Below are 21588 nucleotides of genomic sequence, written 5' to 3' on the forward strand. Positions count from 1 at the left end.
CCTCTGTGCCTGTATTCATTTCCAGGAATGACAACAGATTTACCTCTAAGCAATAATATAAAATCTGTTACACAATTATGAAGGGGCTATCATATTTTTTCCTAGCAGCTTAAATTAATTTAATCTCTTCAGCTCTGAAAACAACTCTGAAAGTGCTTTCCATGTAATGCAGAAGTAGTTTGATAGTTCAAACTAAAGGTCTTGAAAGAGAAAGAACTGTGTATACTGAGGAGGTAAAATAGGTGGATTTAAATTTGTCCAGGTAGGAAATTCAGTACTGAAAATGCAATCAAAACTCCTCAGGAGTTAATTCTTTGTATGAACCAACCCTTCAATACTACTCAAATGGTAAAAATCACGGGACATGAGCCCTATCTGAACAGCAGAATTAGAAGGTGCAACTCGTCAGAGTTTGATGCACTCTTGAAAAGTGCTTGCATCCATTAAAGAAAATGTTCAACTACAATTTAGCCTGTTCTGACTTTTTCTGACTTACACAGAATCTTGATTTTCTTGTTATTTCACTGCAAGCCCTCCATCTTTTATTCAGGCACCCTCACCATATTTTAGACACCTAAAAAGCTTTTCCCACAGAGAAATTCTTTTCTCAGCATGAGATTTTAGAAATTGTAATTAACATCAGCATGTTTTATACAAAGCCTTACTTTGTAAGTGAAAACCAGAGGCAACCAAACAAGCAATGTGTAAAAGTTAACCTCAGCAGCTCTTCACTTCCATCACATGTGATGTGTCATTCTTTGGCTTCCATGATCTAAGACTACAAGCCAGGCAATGAGGAGTTTGCCAGTCTGCATGAGAAGGTAGCAAGTTTTATGAGACTGTTTGATATAGCTAATAAAATAGACAGGCTTTCCAGTGCATGGCTCTCCTCAAGTCGAAAATACCACATGATTTAAAACCCTCTGCTGAATTCCTCACACATAAATGCAATGAGGTCATAGTGTTCCTTGTGTATGTGGCATTGTTTTTTTATTACACAAAGGCAATATATTAAAGATTTTTTTTTCTTTTTTAAAGGTAGTGTTACCAAAGATTTGTGCTATCTGTGGAGGAAGGTTTATGCTAGCTGACAGTGGTTCTCTTAAATGGATACAACACTTGACTGAGACAAAGTATTGTTTGTAGCTCTGTGTAATCCTGCATTAAAGATGGTGAGTTCGTGGATACCCAGAAACCTTTTCCTCCTCTATGCAGGCTGTTCAGGAGCCAGGATATTACACCAACAGGACAGCAGAGACTGTCCATCAACCTGGACAAGAGCTGTTAAAACAGCGCAAGCCATGGGAAGTCCAGATACTTGGATACATGATGGGACACCTGAGACCATTCAGCCCACAAGGTTCTAACTCTGAGTCAGCATGTCCTAAGCTGCTGCAGGTAAAACCACCTGGATGGGAGAACTACTTAGGGCAAAACAGACAGAAAACACCCAAACAAACTCCACCAAGCCAGCCCAGGTGTGACACTATATCCTAATGAGCAAAACCCAAAGACTCAGCATGCCAATGAAGCCATGTTGTTCTATTTAGCCATTCCCAAATTCCAGTACCTTCCTTGGAATTGTCAGTGTTTCACTCTGGTTTTTTAGCTGTAGAAGCCTCAAGAAAAGGGGAAAAAGCAGAGAAGGGTGGGGGAAGGAAGAGAAGAAAAGGAACAGCCAGCTTGGTTCCCCTCTGGTCAACCAGCACAGGTATCCTTCTGTCCTGTTCACATCCATCCCCCACCCAACAGTGTGCTTTCAAATGCAACACTCTGTCCTCCTGTCCTGACATGAGAAAGTTGAGTGTTTTCTTTGTACCCAAGCAGGCCTTAAGACATAACATCTGCTATTTTCTTAAGTGTTCACTTTGGATGATTAAGTGAAAAAAAATGCACATTGCTTTTTTTTAAAATAAAAACAAATACTTAAATGGTTAGACATCAGCTAAGTCAAAAATGTAAATCACAAAGAGACATTTTTTCCCCCACACTATGCAGCAAATAATTATCTTTAGCAGCTCTCATATCAGCTTGAATTGCTGGGAAATACACAATTAAAATAATGAAGCAATGGAGTGATGGAGGACAACTTGTATCAAACACAAAATTTATCTAGTGCAAATTTATTTTGGTGGCAAGAGTTCTCCTGCATACATACAGAGACACTGCAAACACAGCACAACCTTTCAATAGCCACGAAGTTGATCTAGCATGACACACTTTCTAACAAATTCAAATTAACATTTCATAGCATTAGCAATAATTTTATAGGAGGAGCTAAGGTTTCTGAAATTTATAATAAACTTTGAATTTCCGACATAAAACAATGATTAGGTGGACACCTGGTGTACATGAACACATGTTTGCATTTGAAAGAAAGCACAGCCTTCAGCATGTTGCTGCACCAAGTGCCTTCTTCAAACAATGAGATTTTCCAAAAACAGGAGGTTTTCCAGTTCCACACTTCTCAGTGAAATAGCAACATTGAGCTTTCCTCCCCCCTCCAGATGACCCAAAGCAACAAAAAGTTTTTCATGCATGCCCTCAGCTATGTTAAGTACACAGTACAAATATTCACATTCCTAAGTGCAAAACTGAAACAATGCTCCCAGTGTTCATTGCAGCGCTTACTGGGGGAGAAAAAAATACAAACCAAAAAACCAAACTGACATCACCCGAAACTTAACATTCTCAACACATATCCTTTAACTCCCTAAAAAAATACAAAGAATACAGATGTTTTAGCAGCTGAAAGAAAACACTGTGTAAATACTCAGCTTTCAAAAACATGCCACTCACCAAGTTATGAAGGTTGAAGTAACATGGGAGGGCAAAAAAGAGAAGAAAGGTTTTTGCAAAATGGCAGCAGTAAGAAGATTTACTGAGCTAAATGTAGGTTTTCTGAAAGGTCCCATCAAAAGCTTTCACCTGAGTATTAACATACTGGTAAAAAATCCTCAAACATAAATTTTCTTTTCTTCTCTCATTTAAAGGCAGATAAAATTTTATTCTTCTATGATAAATGCAACTGCCAAGTTATCTCTGTATTCTGAAACTTAGGTCCAATATTTTTTTTACTACAACCATGTAGATAAAAACTGGCAAGCTGCTGTGACAGGTGAAGGCATTTTTTTAAGCATGATAAAAAGTTCAAAGTTACAATAATTAGCTCTAGGGAAAAACGAGTTTTAAAAATCCCCTCTTTTTCTTAAAGATGAAAAGCACCAGTGTGATAATTACAACAGGACTGAAAAAAACTCATCTATCCCCCCCCATTTTCCAATAAGTTATCCATACAAAAATAGAAGGGTGAGGTTATAACTATCTGCTTATCACCCTGCTCTGTTAAAATTGGTATTTATGGAAAAGAAATATAATGTTTTATCACCAAAGTATGGTATGAACACAGTGCCTGCAGTCCATGCTGATGTCCCAGACAAAAGCAGCCACGCACATTGCAGAGTTTAAAATGAATCCAGAACCAGGGGGCACAAAGGTGCTGCAGCTTTAATCAACCCTATTACAGTCATTAAGGATTTTCTTCACCTGAGGTATTTAATTATGAGAGAAGTTTTTATCTGGAGCTTGTGGGAGAGAGTAAATATTCTGAATTTATTTCCCCAATTAAATGGCAATATACTAAAGAGGAATTTCAAATGTTTATCAATTCTCTTGTCACCCACAAACAAATGTGTTAGAAAAACCATCATTCATCTCACAGTCCTACATCATTTAGATATACCAAATTATTATAGCATCACCCTCTTTGTTCCTACCATTTCCTTTCTTCGAAGTCTTTAAATACATAATAGTAGTTTAACAACTAACTGATCAAATTATTATTTCTGCCAGAGATACATTATGTGATTGCATGTGGATATTGCTTCCTTAAAGTTGTTTCTGTATGGAGTAATAAATGCAGTCTGAGGTTCAATAATTTCCTTTTGCAAATAATTTTATGAAAACTGTATAAAATCTTTTTCTTTCTTTAAAGAAACAGCTGGCTCACAATTCAATTTTTCCAGAATTTTTGCTTTGTTTTGTCAGCACATTTCATTATCTAATTACCCCTTTCTGCTTTATTATTCATGAGGAATTATGGAACTTGAATCCTTCTTCCAAATATATCCACCAAAATTCATGAAGCTGGGTTTATACATTAATTAAAAGTAGTTTTGATTAAAATGAAGGGAAGTATGTTTTGATTGAATTAAGAAGTAAAAAAAGGCTTGAAAACATCTAAATTAATGAATACAAAACCAGTTAACTCTGTATAACTCAGCAAGAATAACACAGCTATTTAATAAGCTGAAAATTATGAATGTGGCATAATTAATGAACGTTAGAAGATGATCAAAAATAGCAAAGTTGCTTTCTTCTCAGTGACAGACATATATCACAAAACATCACTCATTAAAAATGTGTTCTTCACATTTAACATTAATGCATTTTTGCCTAAAACAAGCCCAACAAAATGTGAAATTCACCAGTCAAAATTCTTGCATTACAATTTTTATTAGGTTTTTCTCCAGGTTTTTCTTCCTATTTCAGTCTGATGAAACTGAATTGCAGCTTAAAATTTGTGTATGTGACTCAAAATTTTCATTAGGAGAAAACAAAACAGAGATAAGTTTGCTGCCAGGAAACAGCAGATTCATTTCACTTGGAAGACCCAGCTGAAGCTTCTCTCAGAAGTGCATGGATTGCCTGTTCACACAGAATCCCAGTATGAGGTCTCACTTCATTATTAGGACTTTTTTACCATTAGGATTTAAGCTACCTTTTAAGCTGTCATTCAGCTAAAGGTACATGTGCTGGGCAGAGAAACCCAACCAGAAGGACTGGCTGATGAGCAAAGAGAAAACCCCAATAAGCAGGCAGGGCTAAGAAAAGGCCAATCTGCCTGATGAGTCAAAGAAAGAAAAAGCAAACCTGAGTGGGTCTCACACACATCCTCCTAAGCAGCCAGCCTGACCAGACATGAAAGAGGCTACTGTGGAGCTGGTGGCATTTCACTCTCTGCAAACCTCCCTATTATCTTGCCACAACATGTAACTAAAACCTGTAAGTCTAGAGAAATGAACAAACCAGGCTGGTGGGAGCAGTTTAGAATTCTCCTCAGCCTGCATTTCTAATCAGAACAAACAGCAGTAAGGATACAATGAAGTATCTTTTTCCAAATCTATACTCTGTCATCCTAAAAACCCAGCCATCATTGTCTTAATCCAGCTGTCCCAAAGGATATAAAGCCACACACATACACACCCCAGCTTTCTTTTACCTCTTCCTTTTATTTGAGGGGTGGCAGTGAAACAACTTGAAATTCCTTTTTCCCAGCCTATGTCTTCATAACAGCTCTCCCGTACATACCCACATGAAGAAAACAAATGCAAATAAAAGACCAAGGCCCACATTCCTGTTTACTGAGGGATATTTACAATTAGGAGGAATATTGTCAGCTACCCCACTGACACAAAGAAGCTGACATGGTCAGAGACACAGTATGAACATGTTTATCAAGAGTGCTCAGAAGTACACTGCCACTTGACCCCGCAGCTCTGCTGGCTTCAGCAGAGGTGATCTTCTGCCTCAGGAATGTCTGTATTAACACACAAGCTGAGAAAATAATTAGAAAGAAGCTAAATCAATTTGATGCTTTTCATTCCCAAATTCACATTATAAAATAAAGTGAAGTAAAGCTTACAGGTACAGAAAATTATCTACTGCTATCAACTAATGATTTTAAACTTACAGAGGAGAAAATAAATACAATGGTCTCTCTCAAACATGAGAAAAATATTCACTATTTTTAAAGTCTGAGGAATAATTTGACACATGAAAAGTCCCAGAGCAGCTTGCTATAATCATGGTAATAAAATTTTAAAAAAATAGGTGATGTCTTTTAGGTTGTATTACAACTTCTGAAAGCTTTTCCCCATTCATACACGGTCAGTCATAACCTGGGCCTGTACACGTCTCTGTGCATGAGGATCAACTCCTACTGCTGCTTATTTACAAGAATTTTGTCACCATTAATGGCTCCATTTGCATCTGAGGAACTCAATATTAGCAACTGTATTCTTTTGTTTGAACTCTAAGCCAACATTTCAAAGCCTGCTGAGTTTAGGTAAGATTGCTCTTGGAAGGGATTGCTGCACCTCTGAGTGCAAACAACAGGGCAAATGCTCCTCCCTTAAAGAAAATTTTCACCCAGTTAGATGCAGGTAACAAGAGGAACATCGGGGGCTACAGCTCTGCAGATCCATCAAACACCATCCACGTTGGTGCCCAGACCCCCAGCTCAAATGCCAAACTCCTCCAAACTCCTCCTCATTACAGCTGAATGCAAGTAAAACTCACAAGAATTTTCCTCTGTCAAAACTATCCCTATAAAAGGAAGCATACAACTGAAACATGCAATAAAAGTAACTTTATGTCTAGACAGCATAGCTGATGAGTGGGTTTAACTTGCAGATAAGTTAAATTGAATTCCAAGCATAAATATTAATAATGAGTTCAACTTTACAAGGTTTGTACAGTAGAACAACTGTATAAAGGAAAGTGGATTTAATGCAAACTGTTTTCCTTTTTTCCTCTTTTATTACAGTAACATCTAAAAATTAATTTGTGTGAGAGAATCCTACTTAGTTGCAACATGTGGGAAAAAAGACAATCCTCAACCCAACAGCCCTCCTGTATTTTCAGTCTCACTGGACTACAAGGCAGCACTATTCAGCCCATGTGTGGGTGGATCCAGCCACCTTCCAACAAGGAAGATCACCTGAGAGGAAAGAGGACTGGCTTTCTGAGATACACAACATCTCTTTACTTATTTTCCATTAATGATGTAGAAATAAAGCTTTTACTTATGTAATCACACATTGTTTCTCAATACAACCCCACTCTCCCATAAAAGATTATAGAATAAAGTCTTACAGGCAAGGAAACAGAGATTAGGTGATTTATTTGAAATACACAAAGGATGCATCTCAGAGACAGACAATTCAGATCCCCTAAGTTCCAGTTCATAGACAGCAGGCATGTGTATGAGAATTTATGGGAGGAGAAAAAAATGCCAAAACTATGTTTTAAGTATACTTTTTTTGGAAGCACTTGGCTCTTCAGAAAACAGAGTTTTTACCTAAGTGTTAGTACAATATAGATTGTACAATCAAAACTGCACTGAAAATATCAACAGTATTTCCTCAAAGTTCACTCAGGTTTGGACCACTGATCTTCCTGAAGTTCTTGAAACTACAAAGTTCATAGAAACATAGAAAACTCCCAATGAAGTTTAAACTACAGCAAATACATGAATCATCCCTACTGCTGAAGATCAGCAGATTTTTGCCTTACACATATGGACAAGCTATTTATAAATTTTCACTTCCCATCAGGCTCAGCATGATGTCAGCTTACAATAACAAGTTAATGTTAATGTTTTCCAGTAATTTCCACAGTGCCATTTAACTGCAAGTGCCCCAGCCAAGGTAAACTTAAGGGCAAGGAAAGGGCTAACTGCATAATCAGAGAGCAACGTTAATGAATTTTTCATCTCTGCTTTGAACATTTGGAACTGTACCTGCAATGTATTTGCCTTTTGTTCCCAAAGTTTAATCTCACCAGTCAGCTGATTACATCTCCCCCAAAGGGCTCAAGTATTCCTTCTGATTTTAATTAGTGACAGCGCTTCATCGCCTTGTGGATTTTTTCCCCAGACAAACAAGCATCCTACGCTATTGCAGCAAGTGCCAAACTCAAAGCCAGCATTTTCCAAGTTCTAGTAAGATCAGGCTCTTTGTTTTACAATCAGCAGCACCACAGCAGATGAACATTACCTTTGTGAATTCACCAGTAACAGACAATATCCAAAATAAAATGATGAAATTTCCTGGGGGGGGTCTTCTATTCAGAGGAATTAGAAGCTGGCCAGAGAGATCTGCTCTTCATTGTTATTTTTCCCCCTTCTCTCTTCCACTTGCATGCAATTGATGTGGTTTGGACATAAGGGAATGTCAAAAGCAACAGTTTTTATGCCAGAAAAGACTTTTTTGAAAAATAAGTTCTTCCAACACTTTCCCTTACTCGAGACCACCTTCTCCAACATTTGCACATGTTTGCCTTTGATTTTTTTTTATCCCAGAGTACAGCTGTCTCACTGTCTCTAAGAACAGTTTTTTAAAGCCACTTAACCCTCTACTCAGCTTTGGATACTGAACTGCACAGCCAGCAGCAGATGTTAACATGCCCACCACTTTTTTGACACCACATCCTGCTGAAGTTCAACAATTTCAATTTTTACCCTGGTTTCTAATGAAAGCAAGCTCCCCATTCCCTCCAGTCACATCAATTAGGTTAGCAGAGGCCTGATATTGAAATTGGAATATTTAAATTTATTTAACTAACATCCAAATATTTAAATCTTATTTGGTTTTGCTGAAATGGCTCCAAGAGGACCACCAGCTGATCTGTGGCAGCTGCAACACCCAGCAGCCAGAGGACAGTGATGATCAGCTGCATGTGGATTGCTGTGCACAAGCTGTTTGCAGAGCATGAGTCTACACAAATCCTCTGGCATTAGGGCCTCAAAACTGGCAGTGAGAACAAGCAGGCACCCATTTTCACTAAAAGCCAGGTTGGCTCAAGGCAGCTGAAAACCATCCTGCATCAGTGATGGAAGGGACTACTAGGATACTTCATACCCTTTTTCATTCAAATAAACACCAAACACGAGTGGTAAGAGTATCTCAAGAGTTCCTCACTGTGTAATCCCTTTGCAATCAGTACCAATCTGGTCGTGCTTGTGTTCACCTCCACCCACCACTCCACAGGCCATGTCCTGTTGCTTCTGCATTTTACCAGTGGCTGCAATTGCAAAATCACCCACTAAAATCAACAGTTTCTTAAGTTAACAGATTAAACACTTAATTTTACTACCTTTATGTAAACTAAACCAGAATCCAGGGAGAGCTTGTGGTTTCAAGTCACTTCACAGTCTGAATTTGGCAGAACAGAAATGAGTGGAAGGCCTTGCTACCCTCACTCATAGCTCCATTATTTGTTCATAATCTCTGCTACAAAGCAGCTAAAATGTGCCACACACTGAATGACTCCTCAGCACACAGATCTTGTGTGCATGTCTCATCACCCTTTTTAGTGAGGTGCCTCTTCCATACCCTGTCATCAATCCAGATCACAAACCTGGTTATCAACAGATTATGCTGGGGATTGATGGTTTATGTTGAAGAATCATTCCATAAAGCCACTTTTTTTTGTTGGTTTTTTTTGTTGTTGTTTTTAAGCAGCAAAATTTACTACAGAGCTAAACTACAATCAAATAGATATAACAGCATGACTGCTTCAAATAAACTCAAACACTAAAAGTATTTCAATTTGGCAAAAAAAGACAACAAAATGAATTATCAAGAACTTTTCAGAAGTTAGGGAATCCACAGAGGTAGTTAAAGAGTCTACTGAAATTCCACAAAATTCCATGGTTTAACTGCACTTGGAAAAACAAAATAACTTTATTTGAAACCAAGCTTCTTCTTCCCCTCTCCAAACACCATTATGCATTTTCTGTGCACTTGATCAGTCTTGTTGGCTTTACAATACATTAAAAATTATCAGCCAGCTGCAAAAGGGGAGCCCACCTATTTATAAATTTATTTACTTGATGTTAAGGTGGATGAGTTCTCTTCTAGTTACAGATAACAACAAAGAAAAAGCTCTTTGTTGAACAAGTTAAAAGGTAAAAAAAAAATACTTATTGGTGACATTACAGTTTTAACTACATAAAGTAGTCTCTCTGAAGAGATGCCTTACAGACAGCACTGTTTACAATACAGTAGCAATAATAAGCATGAAAGTTTTGCATTAGAAACCGTGAAAGAAATGAAAAAAATTCCTCAAATTTATCAACTTTATTTTAGTTACAGTACAAACTGTGAAAATTTCGTACTTGTCACCCCAAACAACCCACTTCATTCACAAGAAACCAGGCTAATTAAAGAAAAAGACCCCAATCAAGTTTGTCTAATTCAGTTCCGTGACATCACCTCCTGCTCACAGCACTACAATGGAATGGCATTGTCCAGGGACACCTCCCAAGTGCTTCATGCTTCTGTAATTGCAGCACTGCAACTGCTTTGAGGATTTTTGTGGTACATAATCATGGTGCTGTAATTCTATTCAAAAAAGTTGTCTGTGTAAAACCCCAGGGATTTTTTATGCATATAACCCCATTACAAACTTTGTCCATGACTGAATGCAAAAAATATATAAGTGACTCCCAGCTTCTGAACCTTTTTTCCTGTTGTTATATCCAACCTTTATAAATATCACTGATATAAAACTGAATTAAAAGGTAACATGTGAATGGAACATTAATTCCTCTGAATGGAAAAGGCTGATGGAAAACCATTAGCAAGACTCATCTACTCAAAGAGCTGATGAAGAAAGTATTAAAGGCTGTGGTGGTTACAAACATCTCACTTTCTGAGGAAATCTAATAGTCTACTGCACTCTGAGAGAAAAAAACCAAGAAGTTACTGCTGTACTAATTTGAGAGCTGGACATGATCAGTTTAGGAACATTTGCAACTTGACTTAAGAAATATTTAGGATGAAATCATTTATTTGGACCATGTGATCAGAGAACTTCAAAAACTCAACTTTACAGGAAATTAACTTCTTCAACTGTTCACAAAGTACCACATTACACAAGACTGAAAACAGCTTTAAATGTCATTAGAACTATGAACTCTTGTGTCAAATTAAATTAAATGACAATGCTATATATTCACAGTATCTGTCTGAAAGACTAATTTTTTTTTCTCCTCACTACAATAGGGCTTTTCAGAAAATGAAAAATTATGAAAATTAAACAACTCTAAGAGCTACATTACTTTGTAGTAATATTTCCTTCTTTAATACTGTGTCTCTATCATTTTTACTAACACCTCCTACTTTTTCAGAGAAAACAATATTCTCCTTTTATTGCTAAAGGCAGTGTGATGTTTCAAAGATAGCACTTTTCCTCACCAGTGATCACTGAGTACCAAGAGGCCATACTGTGCATATTTCAAAACTAGTTAAACATAAAAAGCTCATTTTGGCTTTCATAAGCTTTTTTTCACTTCCAACAACTGAAGATGCTTGATACCCCGAGGTGATTACACCAAGTCCCTTCCTTTTGAAATGCTTAAGGATTTTCCATGGGCTGCAGTATTATGCTACAAGACAGCATACACACACAGAGCATATGTTTTTTGTTAGATGTTACATCAGGAAATAACAAATCCTAACAAAAATCTGGCAATAGGGTGTATATGTGAAGTCTTTTAGAGTGTTAATACGTCCATCTCTACATCTTCAGAGCCTTTTTTTGGAAGTGGGTAGTATTCACTAGATGGGAAAAGAGGAGAATCACCAGAGCACACACATTTTTATGCTGATATTACTAAGTTTCCTATTAACATAATAACCTAAAAAGTATTAAGCATGTAGCATGTTTCACATAACATACTGACAACCTGATTTAATCTTTCTTCTTTGCCCTGAGCTGGTTTGGGTTCAAAAGTGACTTCATTCCAAAGAGTGAAGGCCCTACCTTATTATTTCTTATGGCACAAAATAATGCAATAGGTACAAAAATCAAGCATGCACTCAAGCATGGCTCCACCTATATTTTCTGGGGGCGGGGGGGGGGGGGAAGTGAACACTGTGCTCTTTACATTTCCTGTTCTACCTGCCAGCAGGGTCTGCTTCACCAATGAAATAAGATGGACAGAACCTTGGAAGAATAAATGAAAGATCTTCTGCACTTTACAAATGTGAGATGAGCATTCGTAATTTGTGAGATGCGAATTTGCTATAGAAGGGACTGAGAGAAGTTGGCTTTTCCTACCTTACTTCTTTTTCTCTTTTAAGACTATAAATTTAATATTATAAAGCGAAACAAATGCATGCATTTGGACTGGTGAAAGGAAGAAAAGGTGCTAAGAGAATTCAACCATACTCAAGTAAAACTCAGTATGAACTATAAATGCTCAATATCATCCATTTACGTCAGATGTTTTAGTGTTGAATTCATAAGCAATTTCTCCAAGTGAAGAGGATGGTTTAATGCTGTTGATGCATATGCACCAAAAAAAGGATGAATCAGATTTTCAAGATGTAAAGTTTTCCCAATATATACCTCTGTCAAAAGACCTTTCTGCAGCTTTGAAAGCACCTCTGTATTTGAGGGGAAAAAATTAGTAACTATTGCTTATTTTTCACAACAAAACCAGGCCAGAATGAACAACCACAATCTGCAGAGGTTACCTGCCAAATAGAGATTGAGACATTCATTGCAGATGTGAAGATGCACTCAATCTGAAGTTTACACTTCTGAATAAAATCAATACACAGATACATTTGGTCCGCATTTCTGACAGCATTAATTAATGGTAATTACTCCAGTGCAATATGCAACAAAATACCACGACAGCAGCTATTCTGTAAGAGGATGAGGTCCAAAACAGAGATAAAAGGGAGCAAACATGTGAAACAAGAGCTGGTGGGAGAGAGTTGATAGTGAGGGTGCCAGAGGAAACAGGGTAGAGATAACAGAGGCACAAGCAACTAGGGAGGGCAGAATAGAAGCACCTGCTGCTTATCATTCCTTCAGAAGCCTTATTAATTCTTTGGTTGCTTAAAGCTGTGGGGGAGGTTTCCATACTCCCAAACATCAAGGAGACTCTGATGATCCAAAGACAACTGAATCCTGACAGGTGATAAATTTAGAAGCATCCCTCACCCTCTCAGCAACCCTCCTTGCTCTTTTCTGCAGTTAGACCACACCCAGACTGTTTCCAGCACCTAAGGAAGGCTCTGCAGAGTATACCACGTCCAAGAGCTGGCTGCAGCTCCACTGGAAGCCATATTTTTTCATCACTCAACTTAAAATCCACATTATTATCACTTGTGGCCTTGCACAGGATCATCTCCAAGAGTCACACCATGTGCTTGAGAGCATTGTCCAAATGCCTCCTGAACTCTGTCAGACTGCTGCTGTGACCATTCTCTGGGGATTCTGTTCCAGTGCCTGGCCACACTCTGCTGTTTTCCTGATATCCAACTGAAACCTCTCCCAACTCAGCCTCATCCTGTTTCCTTGATTCCTGGTCACACAAGTAAAGAGGCCAATACCTGTTCCTCCTCTTCTCCTCACAAGGAAATCGTAACTCTGCAATGAGGTCTCCTCTCAATGTCCTCTACCCCAGACTGAACACACCAAGTGACCTCAGCCACTCTCATATGGCTTCCCCTCGAGGCCCTTCATCAACCTCATGGACCTGCTCTGGACACTCCCAAACATCTTTCTTACCCAGAACTGCCCCCAGCACTGGAGGTGAGGCTTCCCCAGAGCAGAGCAGGAAAATCCCCTCCTTTGCCCAGCTGGCCATGCTGTGCCTGATGCCCCCCAGGACAGGGATGGCCCTCCTGGCTGCCAGGGCACTGCTGACTCAGGTTCCACTTGCCTTGACCAATGTCAAGGTCCCAAGATCCCCTTCCATGGAGCCGTTCTCCAACTTCTCATTTCCCAGTCTACACACACAACCAGGGCTGCCCTGCTCCAAGCGCAGAATTGGGCACGTGTCACTGTTAAACTTCACAGAGTTGGTGGCTGCCCATCTCTCTCATTTGCTGAGGTCTTTCTGCAGGGTCTCTCTATCCTCAAGGGAGTTGACAGCTCCTCCCAGTTTAGTGTCACTGGCTTTTCATTGAGTTTTTAGCAGAAATGCCCCAGAACTGGAATAATGTTGAACTAGACAGTGGAAAACAAACTGTGCTTCAGTAGAGCTTTGCTCCTCACACTGCCCCTGACCTAAAAACAAAACATTGAGACAGACTCTTACAAGGAAGGCACCACTCCTACTCCTCCAAATAAACTCTCCACTGCTAGGTACAACCATAACACAGCTTCTCCCTGTTAATCACACACCCACATAAACTTTCTGTCCCGTGTACTTTCTTTATGTCTGTGAAACATCTGTACAACCCTTCCTATGCCTGCATATCCATTTACTGTTCTGACCTATGCACAAACACCATTGGAGGAACAAAACCAGAGGAACACATTCACAGAGTATGTGCAAGTTTGGATTCAGCCATTTAGAGCCTCAGTAAATAAAAACACACTTTAAGTCAAACAGCCATGTGAAAAAATACTCCTAAAAAACTTCAGCACAACAGTAACTACTTCAAAAATGCTGGTATTTTAAAATACTTAAATAATAAAGGCAAGAAAAAACAGTAAGAAACACTACTGAAAGAAATGGCTGTGACATAGAAACATTTTTACAAACCACAGCAATTAACATGCATTAAATTGGTTAAGACAGAGAAAGCACACTATGTGATTTGATGCATTAACACCCTTGATATCTATTGTCACACACTAGAAAAAATGTCTTCTTGTTTTGGTTTACTTTGTGTCACTTCCTTAGACTTCCAGGTTTTTCCTTCTTTCTTTCTTTCAACTTTTGTGTTCCACTATTCAAGATTCTTGCATCCTGGTCCTCAACATTGCTAAGTCCTTACTGAGTAGTTGCCCACTCACAAACATTATTCATCTTCATTTGGTTCTCCCACCCAGTATTCTTTAGAAAGCTCATTTTCCCAGCTTTCTCTTCTTTTCATGGAGAATATTCTTCTCTTTTGTAAACAGGCTGAGCTGAGAGAGCTTCCAAAAAAACACAAAAGGCACCTTTCCCTATTTCTCACTATAACCTGAACTTCTGAAGACACAGAATAGTAAAAGGGCCTCACTGTATGTAAGAATTTTTCATACATCCTCAAGCATTCAGAACTTACCATGGATGGACATTTTTAAAAGTATATATAGAAAGTATATTCAGGATTGTCTTTCATACGGCTCAAAGTTTTAAAGACATGGTTCCTAGATCAAAAGAAGGGGAAAAAATCCTATGTGGGGTGGATGGAAAATATGTTTTGGGAGATGAAAAATGAACTCCATGGAGTACTAAATTAATCCACTGCACCACCTAGGAGAATATTATATCTTCAGTAAGCTTTACAAGTTTCAGCTTCTCCCTTCCCAACTGTAAAAACATCCTCTGCCAGTGACAGAGTGATAGGATTGCTTTCCTGACTAATCATGAGGGATACTTATAGATTCATAATACAAAACAGGTGCAAGAAATATGCACAGAATGGAACACTTAAAAATTCAGACTTCACAACAGTTCAATTGTTGTTCTGGGAGGTCTAAATCAAATTACTCTGCCAGTGCCTAGAATAGTTCAACTCTCTTCAGGAAGATTTCAGTAATGAAAAGTAAAACATTGTGCTGAAAGTTGTTTTTCACATGTCCATCATTTAAAGACAAAATAATGCATCCACTGTGAAAACTGTACCTATAAAGAGGATTTCTCTTTATTAACACCTAATCAAAGTTGTTTTATATAACCACACTCACAGATAGTGTTTTCAGTCACTGCACTACTATCCACAAACACAACTAGAGATGCCAGGTTGTATGGATGGCTGTAACTGAGAACCAGGTAGAGTACCTCAAACGGCCACACACACAGAGGCACCCAAAACTTCTGCTAGCAGGGTTGCAGGAGCTTTTATTCATAAAGCAGTGGAACTAGGTGCACTAGAACAGGAGGGCCAAAACATTTGTAAACTAATTGTTTACCATAAACAGAGTAACAAGTGTCAAAATCTAGGTATGGGAGAGACAGAAGTAGTGCATCCATCAAGGCATCTCTCTCCCTGCATAGAGGGGACAATTGACATGTTCTCCCTGGCACAACCCGGAGTAATCATTATTATAGTTACCTCTCAATCAAAACAGTAGTTGTTCTCACTGACTGATGAATGTTGCTTATTCTGCACTAAACCATGTCTGTCTTCCTTTTTTTTTCCACTAGAAAGATGTGACCCCACAAGATTTCAACAACAGAACCTTTGCATATCCTTAGCTGCTGTAAGAGGGAACTCAATTTTGCAGAAACTGAAGAGACCTAATAGAGTTGTAAGAGCTGCGTACATCTATGTCCTTTTGAAAAGTGGTGACATGTCTTAGGAAGTCAGAGACAATATTTGGGAACATTACCAACTGCAGTTAAAGCAACTTCAAAGCAATGTACAACCAGCAGAGCTGCCCAGTCAATCAGTCGGATTACGTGTCTTTTTCTCCATTTGTTTTTTTAATTAAAAAAACAGCTGAAAGAAAACCTCTGGCAAAATCTCATCAATGACTCTCTTTCAGAGACTGCCTCCTCCCATTCCTGGAACTCAGCTGTATTTCTGTTGCATTCATAGATACAAATCTCATTCTCAAATGCTCACTGCCTTCTTATATCAGTGTACCCTTATGTAACAGTCAATACAAATTTACAACATAAAGAAATGAGACAACTGTTCTCTTATTGCCAGCTCCATATAAATGATGTTTCCAACCTGACATCAGTATTTCTTCTTTGTTTGTACTAATCTTAAAAGTAAGGCTTATCTTGAACACTAAAAATTGAGGTTAGAAGAGAAACAGCTGAAAGGAAGTTTCACTGGAAAACATTTAATTTTAGCAGGTTTATTTCTTTGATCAGTAGACAATGTAAGGTTTGTTTACTACATTGGTTTTTATAAGCCAACATTGAACTGCTACACTTCAAACTTTACTGCCAAGACAAATAAAATGTAATTCACCATAGACAATGTTTCTAGGCTACTGAATAAAGCCAAGTAAACAACACACTACTTCCGCATTCATTCCCTCAGACTCTGGAGATCCTCTGTCTTCAAACCAAAACAAGAAAAAACTGTGGTCACTGCCAACACTGCTGCTAGTTCACATTAAGGATTTTTAGGTGAAACTCATAAATAGTACACCTCTCTCTTTTACCCAGCAACAAGGACCAGCATCCAAGAACGACCTTCAAAATGTATTTGACTGGTCTCGTATTCTCACACCCTAGTCACCCGAGTCTGTGGGGTTTTATTACCTATTCAGTCCAATAAAAGGCAGGTTCAGTGACTGCTTGTGAGTTCTCCTTCATGCATCATTCTTCTCAGCTTTATTTTCAAATTATTTAAACTGCATTTAGTCCTCTGAGTAAGTATTCAAGTATTAAACTCATAAAACACAAGAGCAATCACAATCTGAAATACCTAAAGCTTGACCTTCCTTTGGAGCCATTTCAGCTAAAATCCTCCTCCTCAAAGGAAGGAAAGAGGCATCTGCATTCATCAGGCAGACTCTACTCTCATTACTTTCATCAAAAACAACCTGGCTTCATACAACTCTGCCTGATAATTAAACCACCTAACATACTGATGCTTTCATCATGAATTGCTGCTTTTCATCAGTACAACCATGTACTGAATTTTTATCTTCCAAAAAGTCATATCCATACATCTCTGGCTCAAAAGTGCTGGAAGCTAAGATAGCACATGCAGATGTTTCTCCAGCTGCTTTATCTGCCTTACTCTTTTTTTTCCTAGGCTTGTGCTATCAGTCTTTGCTGGAGGGAGCACCCTGACTCAGACAAATCTTAACATGACCCAGCATGGCTGTTAGAAGGTTGCGTTCTTGTCCTGATTTTCTTGCTGCTCTAATGAAGGCTCCAACCATCCTTTAAATCAATTATTTCATCTTTAAATCCCTTCTTCCAGCCCTCCATTAAGATTTAAAGAATCAGCATAGCCAAAGAATTGATACACATCATTTAAAGTTCTACCATTGCACAAACCTTGATGTATTCAATAAACTCCAGAAATATTAAAAAAAATAAATTACATGACTTTCATAGTATTCAAAGCCAGACTAGATGGGTCTCTAAGCAACATGGTGTAGGAGAAGGTGCCCCTGCCCAGGGGTGGGGGGTTGGAACCTGATCTTTAAAGTCTCTTCCAACTCAAATAATTCCACGATTCTATGATAAAAGTCCTGTACAGAAAAACCTACTATGCAACCATGAAAGTGTCTTAATCATATTATGTTTTGATACAAGGGCTCTAGATTCTTTCATTTTAAGAATTTTCAGAGATGGCTCTAGTTCTATAAGATGCTGCTATTCCCTGAAAAGTAACTGCTAACTTCTTGACCCAATGAAGTCAGTAGGAAGTTTAATTTTTACAATGAATGTTAAACAATGTAAAGAGTTATGAAGTCAAATATCTCCTAAAAGTCTAATTTCTGTCACATGCAACTGAGTCAATGTGACTCATTCTGTTCTTCAGATCTGAGATGCAAGTGTTGCTTGTTTCAAAAACTAAACAAAAAAAGGTTCAAAATCTCAGAACAGCATTCCTTGCACGAGACGTTGCATTCATATGCCTAACAGAACTGTTTGAATTAGTGACCACAAAAAACAAACAAACAAGGAAAAATCAACCTCACACACACACACAAACACACACTTCTTTGAACCAGCTGGCTGCTCTAACACCACAGAATTTTGTGGATAAAAATTAATTTTGGAGAAAGTTTGAATATTATGCATAACAATTTGTGAAGAGCAAATGACTGCTGATTGCTGAAACTCAAAGCAACATTAAGTAAGCGATTTTCCATTTTTATCTTCCTGAAGTTTTAACCCTCCACCAAAGCATAACAAATTCTCCATTTCATCTGCCAGTTATATTTTGTATGGCTTTAAGAACAGATCCCCAGAGAGAAGGAATACAGTTTTTTCTCTCACAATGCAAACCATTGGCATATGCTCAGGGAACAAATCTCAGGATAAATCAGTAGGAGTGACAAAGTAAAAGGAATTAGTGGGAAGATGGCAGCAAAGAGAAGAGAAGCTATCAGCCAGGCCTCAGATGAGAAGATGGGGGATAGACAGAAATGACCCTAGAGACCACAGCAGAGCAAGCAGAATTTCTGTGACTTTTGAGTTACAGCAGTGACCAAAACCAGTCACAACAGGAAGGATCCACCTGCAAGAACGTGCCAGACCAGCAGAGGATTTTTTTTTTTAAATTTTATTCTATGTGGTTATTTGACTGCTTGTACAATGTACCACCAAAAATGTAAATACTCATCAGGACCAAAGCAGATTCAAGACAGAAACTGGTCTTTAATGATATATGCAGCTGGGAACTTCTATCAAAAGCTTTATTTTGGACCATACAATCCATCTCCTGGTGGAGGCAGTAAATGGAGGCACACAAAGTCATGTAGCTCCCTCTACATATAAGCAGCAAGTGACAAGGGAGAAGTCACTGAATCCTCCTTCCTCCTACTCCATGCTTAAAAAATTCCAAAGAGATTGCAAAAAGCTCTTCAAATAGAATGGTCAAATAAGAGAAGCAACCTTCAACATTTCAGAACAAGGCACAGACAAGTTAATGAAAACACAATGTCTCTTTTAATAACTTTCATTGACCTAATCCCCTGCGTTCTGAAAATATGTAACTGTAGGCTTGCCAAAGTGAATGTGAAGATCAAACTGATAAAAACACAAGATAATGAGTCAACTGATGTGCAGATTCATTCATTTGAAAAACAAATAAACCTTAACAGTAATTATGTCTGCCCATGATTAATGGCAGCTTCCCAATGGATTCTTCTTGATATGACCAGCATGTAAGGGTATATACACGCTCACTGGAGTACAGATTTTTCCAGTATACAAATGTGAAAAAGATTTCTGGAAACTAATGAGTGCAGAACTGTGACTGAAAGCTCCAGTCATACCATTGCTATTCCACTGTACTAAAAACAACTGGATTCTCCATCTATGAACATCACACAGGCTTTGAAATCCAGCATCAATCACGTTAACTGATTCTCTCAAGATAAAAACAAAAGCTGAAGTCTAACATCTGCTTTCCCTGGCAAACCAATCTGAAAGTTTATGCATTTGGGAGGGTTTTTAACCATCATAAATAACCCACAGCCAGATGAATTAAAGGTGCTGCCTTGTTTTCTGGACAAATCTTTATAGGGTCCCTGTAACTTTTCTTCACTTCGAAGCACTCAAAGGAAGGGCTTAAAGAACTAGAGGAATTAAAAGGTCCATGTGCAGATGCAGTCTGTGATCTTGCTGGGATCACAGAGGGAAGATACAATAGCTGACATGTTGGGGTAAGGCAATGGAGGGATACAGGTCCTTTAGGAAGGACAGCTAGGGGAGATGAGAAGATGGGGGCTGACCTCTGTGTGGCAAAACAGCTGGAATGCACAGAGCTTTGCTTGGGGGTGGGTGATGAGCCAGCTGGGAGCTTACAGCCAAGAACTGAAGTGGGGGTGACACTGCAGGGGGTGTCTGCTACAAGCTGCCAAACAAAGCAGAACAAGTGGACAAGGGCTTCTACAGGAAACAGCCTTGTGCCACCAGGTCCTGCTCCTCATGGGGGGCTTCAACCACCCTGGCAGCTGCTGGGTGACCAACTCAGCACCATGTAAGCAACCCAGAGGCCTCCAAGAGAGCACTGATGACAACTCCCTGATAAAAACAGCAGAGGAAACAAGGAGAGGAGCTCTGCTGGAACTCAATCACACCCAAGGAATGACTGATTGAGGATGTGAAGGTAAAAGGCAGCCTTGCCTGGCTCATTCTAAATTTCTTTTTTTTTTTTTTTTTTTTTTTGGAAAGATTGAATATATACTGCAGAAATTCCAATCCAAAAGAGGCAGAAGGTCAAAAGAACATTTGATCCTCTGATAAGGAAACCTCACAAACTTCCCAAATATTTGTAAGTTCCTTGGCAACTGCTAAAAGTCAAAGATACACAAGCCTTTAGGCTTCCCTAGTCAAATTTTGATACTCTTCCAGAAGTCCCTACATAAAGCTCTGGATGAGCTCTTCCTTTCAGCTGATCAGCTAAAAAGCTGAGATCTTAAAACAAAACAAGCCAGAAAGATTTCCTTATTCAAGAAAGCTAGTACAAAATGTTTGCATTTTCTTGTGCCTTAGAAACTTTATTTCCTTCCCCCAAACCATGCCAATTTGGTTTATGAAGCAAAGCAGAAACTGTACTCATAAAGGAAACATTAAGCATTGAAAAGATTTTTTTGGTTGCCTTATTTAAGTCAGTGCATTTGCCTATGATGCTGAACTGCTTCTTGAAGAATATCATCAGCTCCCCAAGTGTTACAGAAGCACAGCACCCCATTACATAATTCTTGAAAAGAATTGTTCTGTAAAATCTGTAAAGCATAACATTATTTTATCCTCATGGACATTCATATTCCTATGCAAACTGAGCCACAGGTAAAACACTATGGAGAAAAAGACATGTTTTCACATAATGCAGAGGTCTCAAGTTAAACACATCTACATCCACTGTCAAAAAAGCACTTCTTGGCAATCTCAGCATTTTGAAAACCAAGCCATGTCTGGACAAGCACTACATGCTGAACTGTTTTTGAATGATTTTTCTATAAATTATATAACTCTGAACCATAGCTGAAATATACCTTCACGATTTACTACATCTGGCACTGCCACCTAATTCAGAATAACTCCAGCCTTCCTTTTCAGAACTTGACAGTATATGAACACCAAAACAAAAAACTCAAGCAATGAACCTATTAGCTTCTCATGTGACTGAACAAATCAAA

At 38.5% G+C, this 21588-nt stretch overlaps 1 protein-coding gene across 7 annotated transcripts in view; it reads right to left on the minus strand.

Annotated features, from left to right (window-relative positions):
- THADA (THADA armadillo repeat containing) overlaps nt 1–21588 on the minus strand; it is a 151684-nt gene that overhangs the window by 62996 nt on the left and 67100 nt on the right. The window contains exon 30 of one of the 7 annotated variants that reach the window (XM_050973076.1): nt 4873–5616. The exons of the other annotated variants lie outside the window; for them this stretch is intronic. Coding sequence (XP_050829033.1) covers nt 5605–5616 — 12 coding nt within the window. The 3' untranslated portion in view covers nt 4873–5604. Of the gene's footprint in view, nt 1–4872; nt 5617–21588 lie in introns of those variants that run through there. 7 annotated transcript variants of the gene reach the window in all.

The sequence above is a fragment of the Serinus canaria genome, chromosome 3 (genome assembly GCF_022539315.1).
Source record: "Serinus canaria isolate serCan28SL12 chromosome 3, serCan2020, whole genome shotgun sequence".
Lineage (NCBI taxonomy): Eukaryota > Metazoa > Chordata > Aves > Passeriformes > Fringillidae > Serinus > Serinus canaria.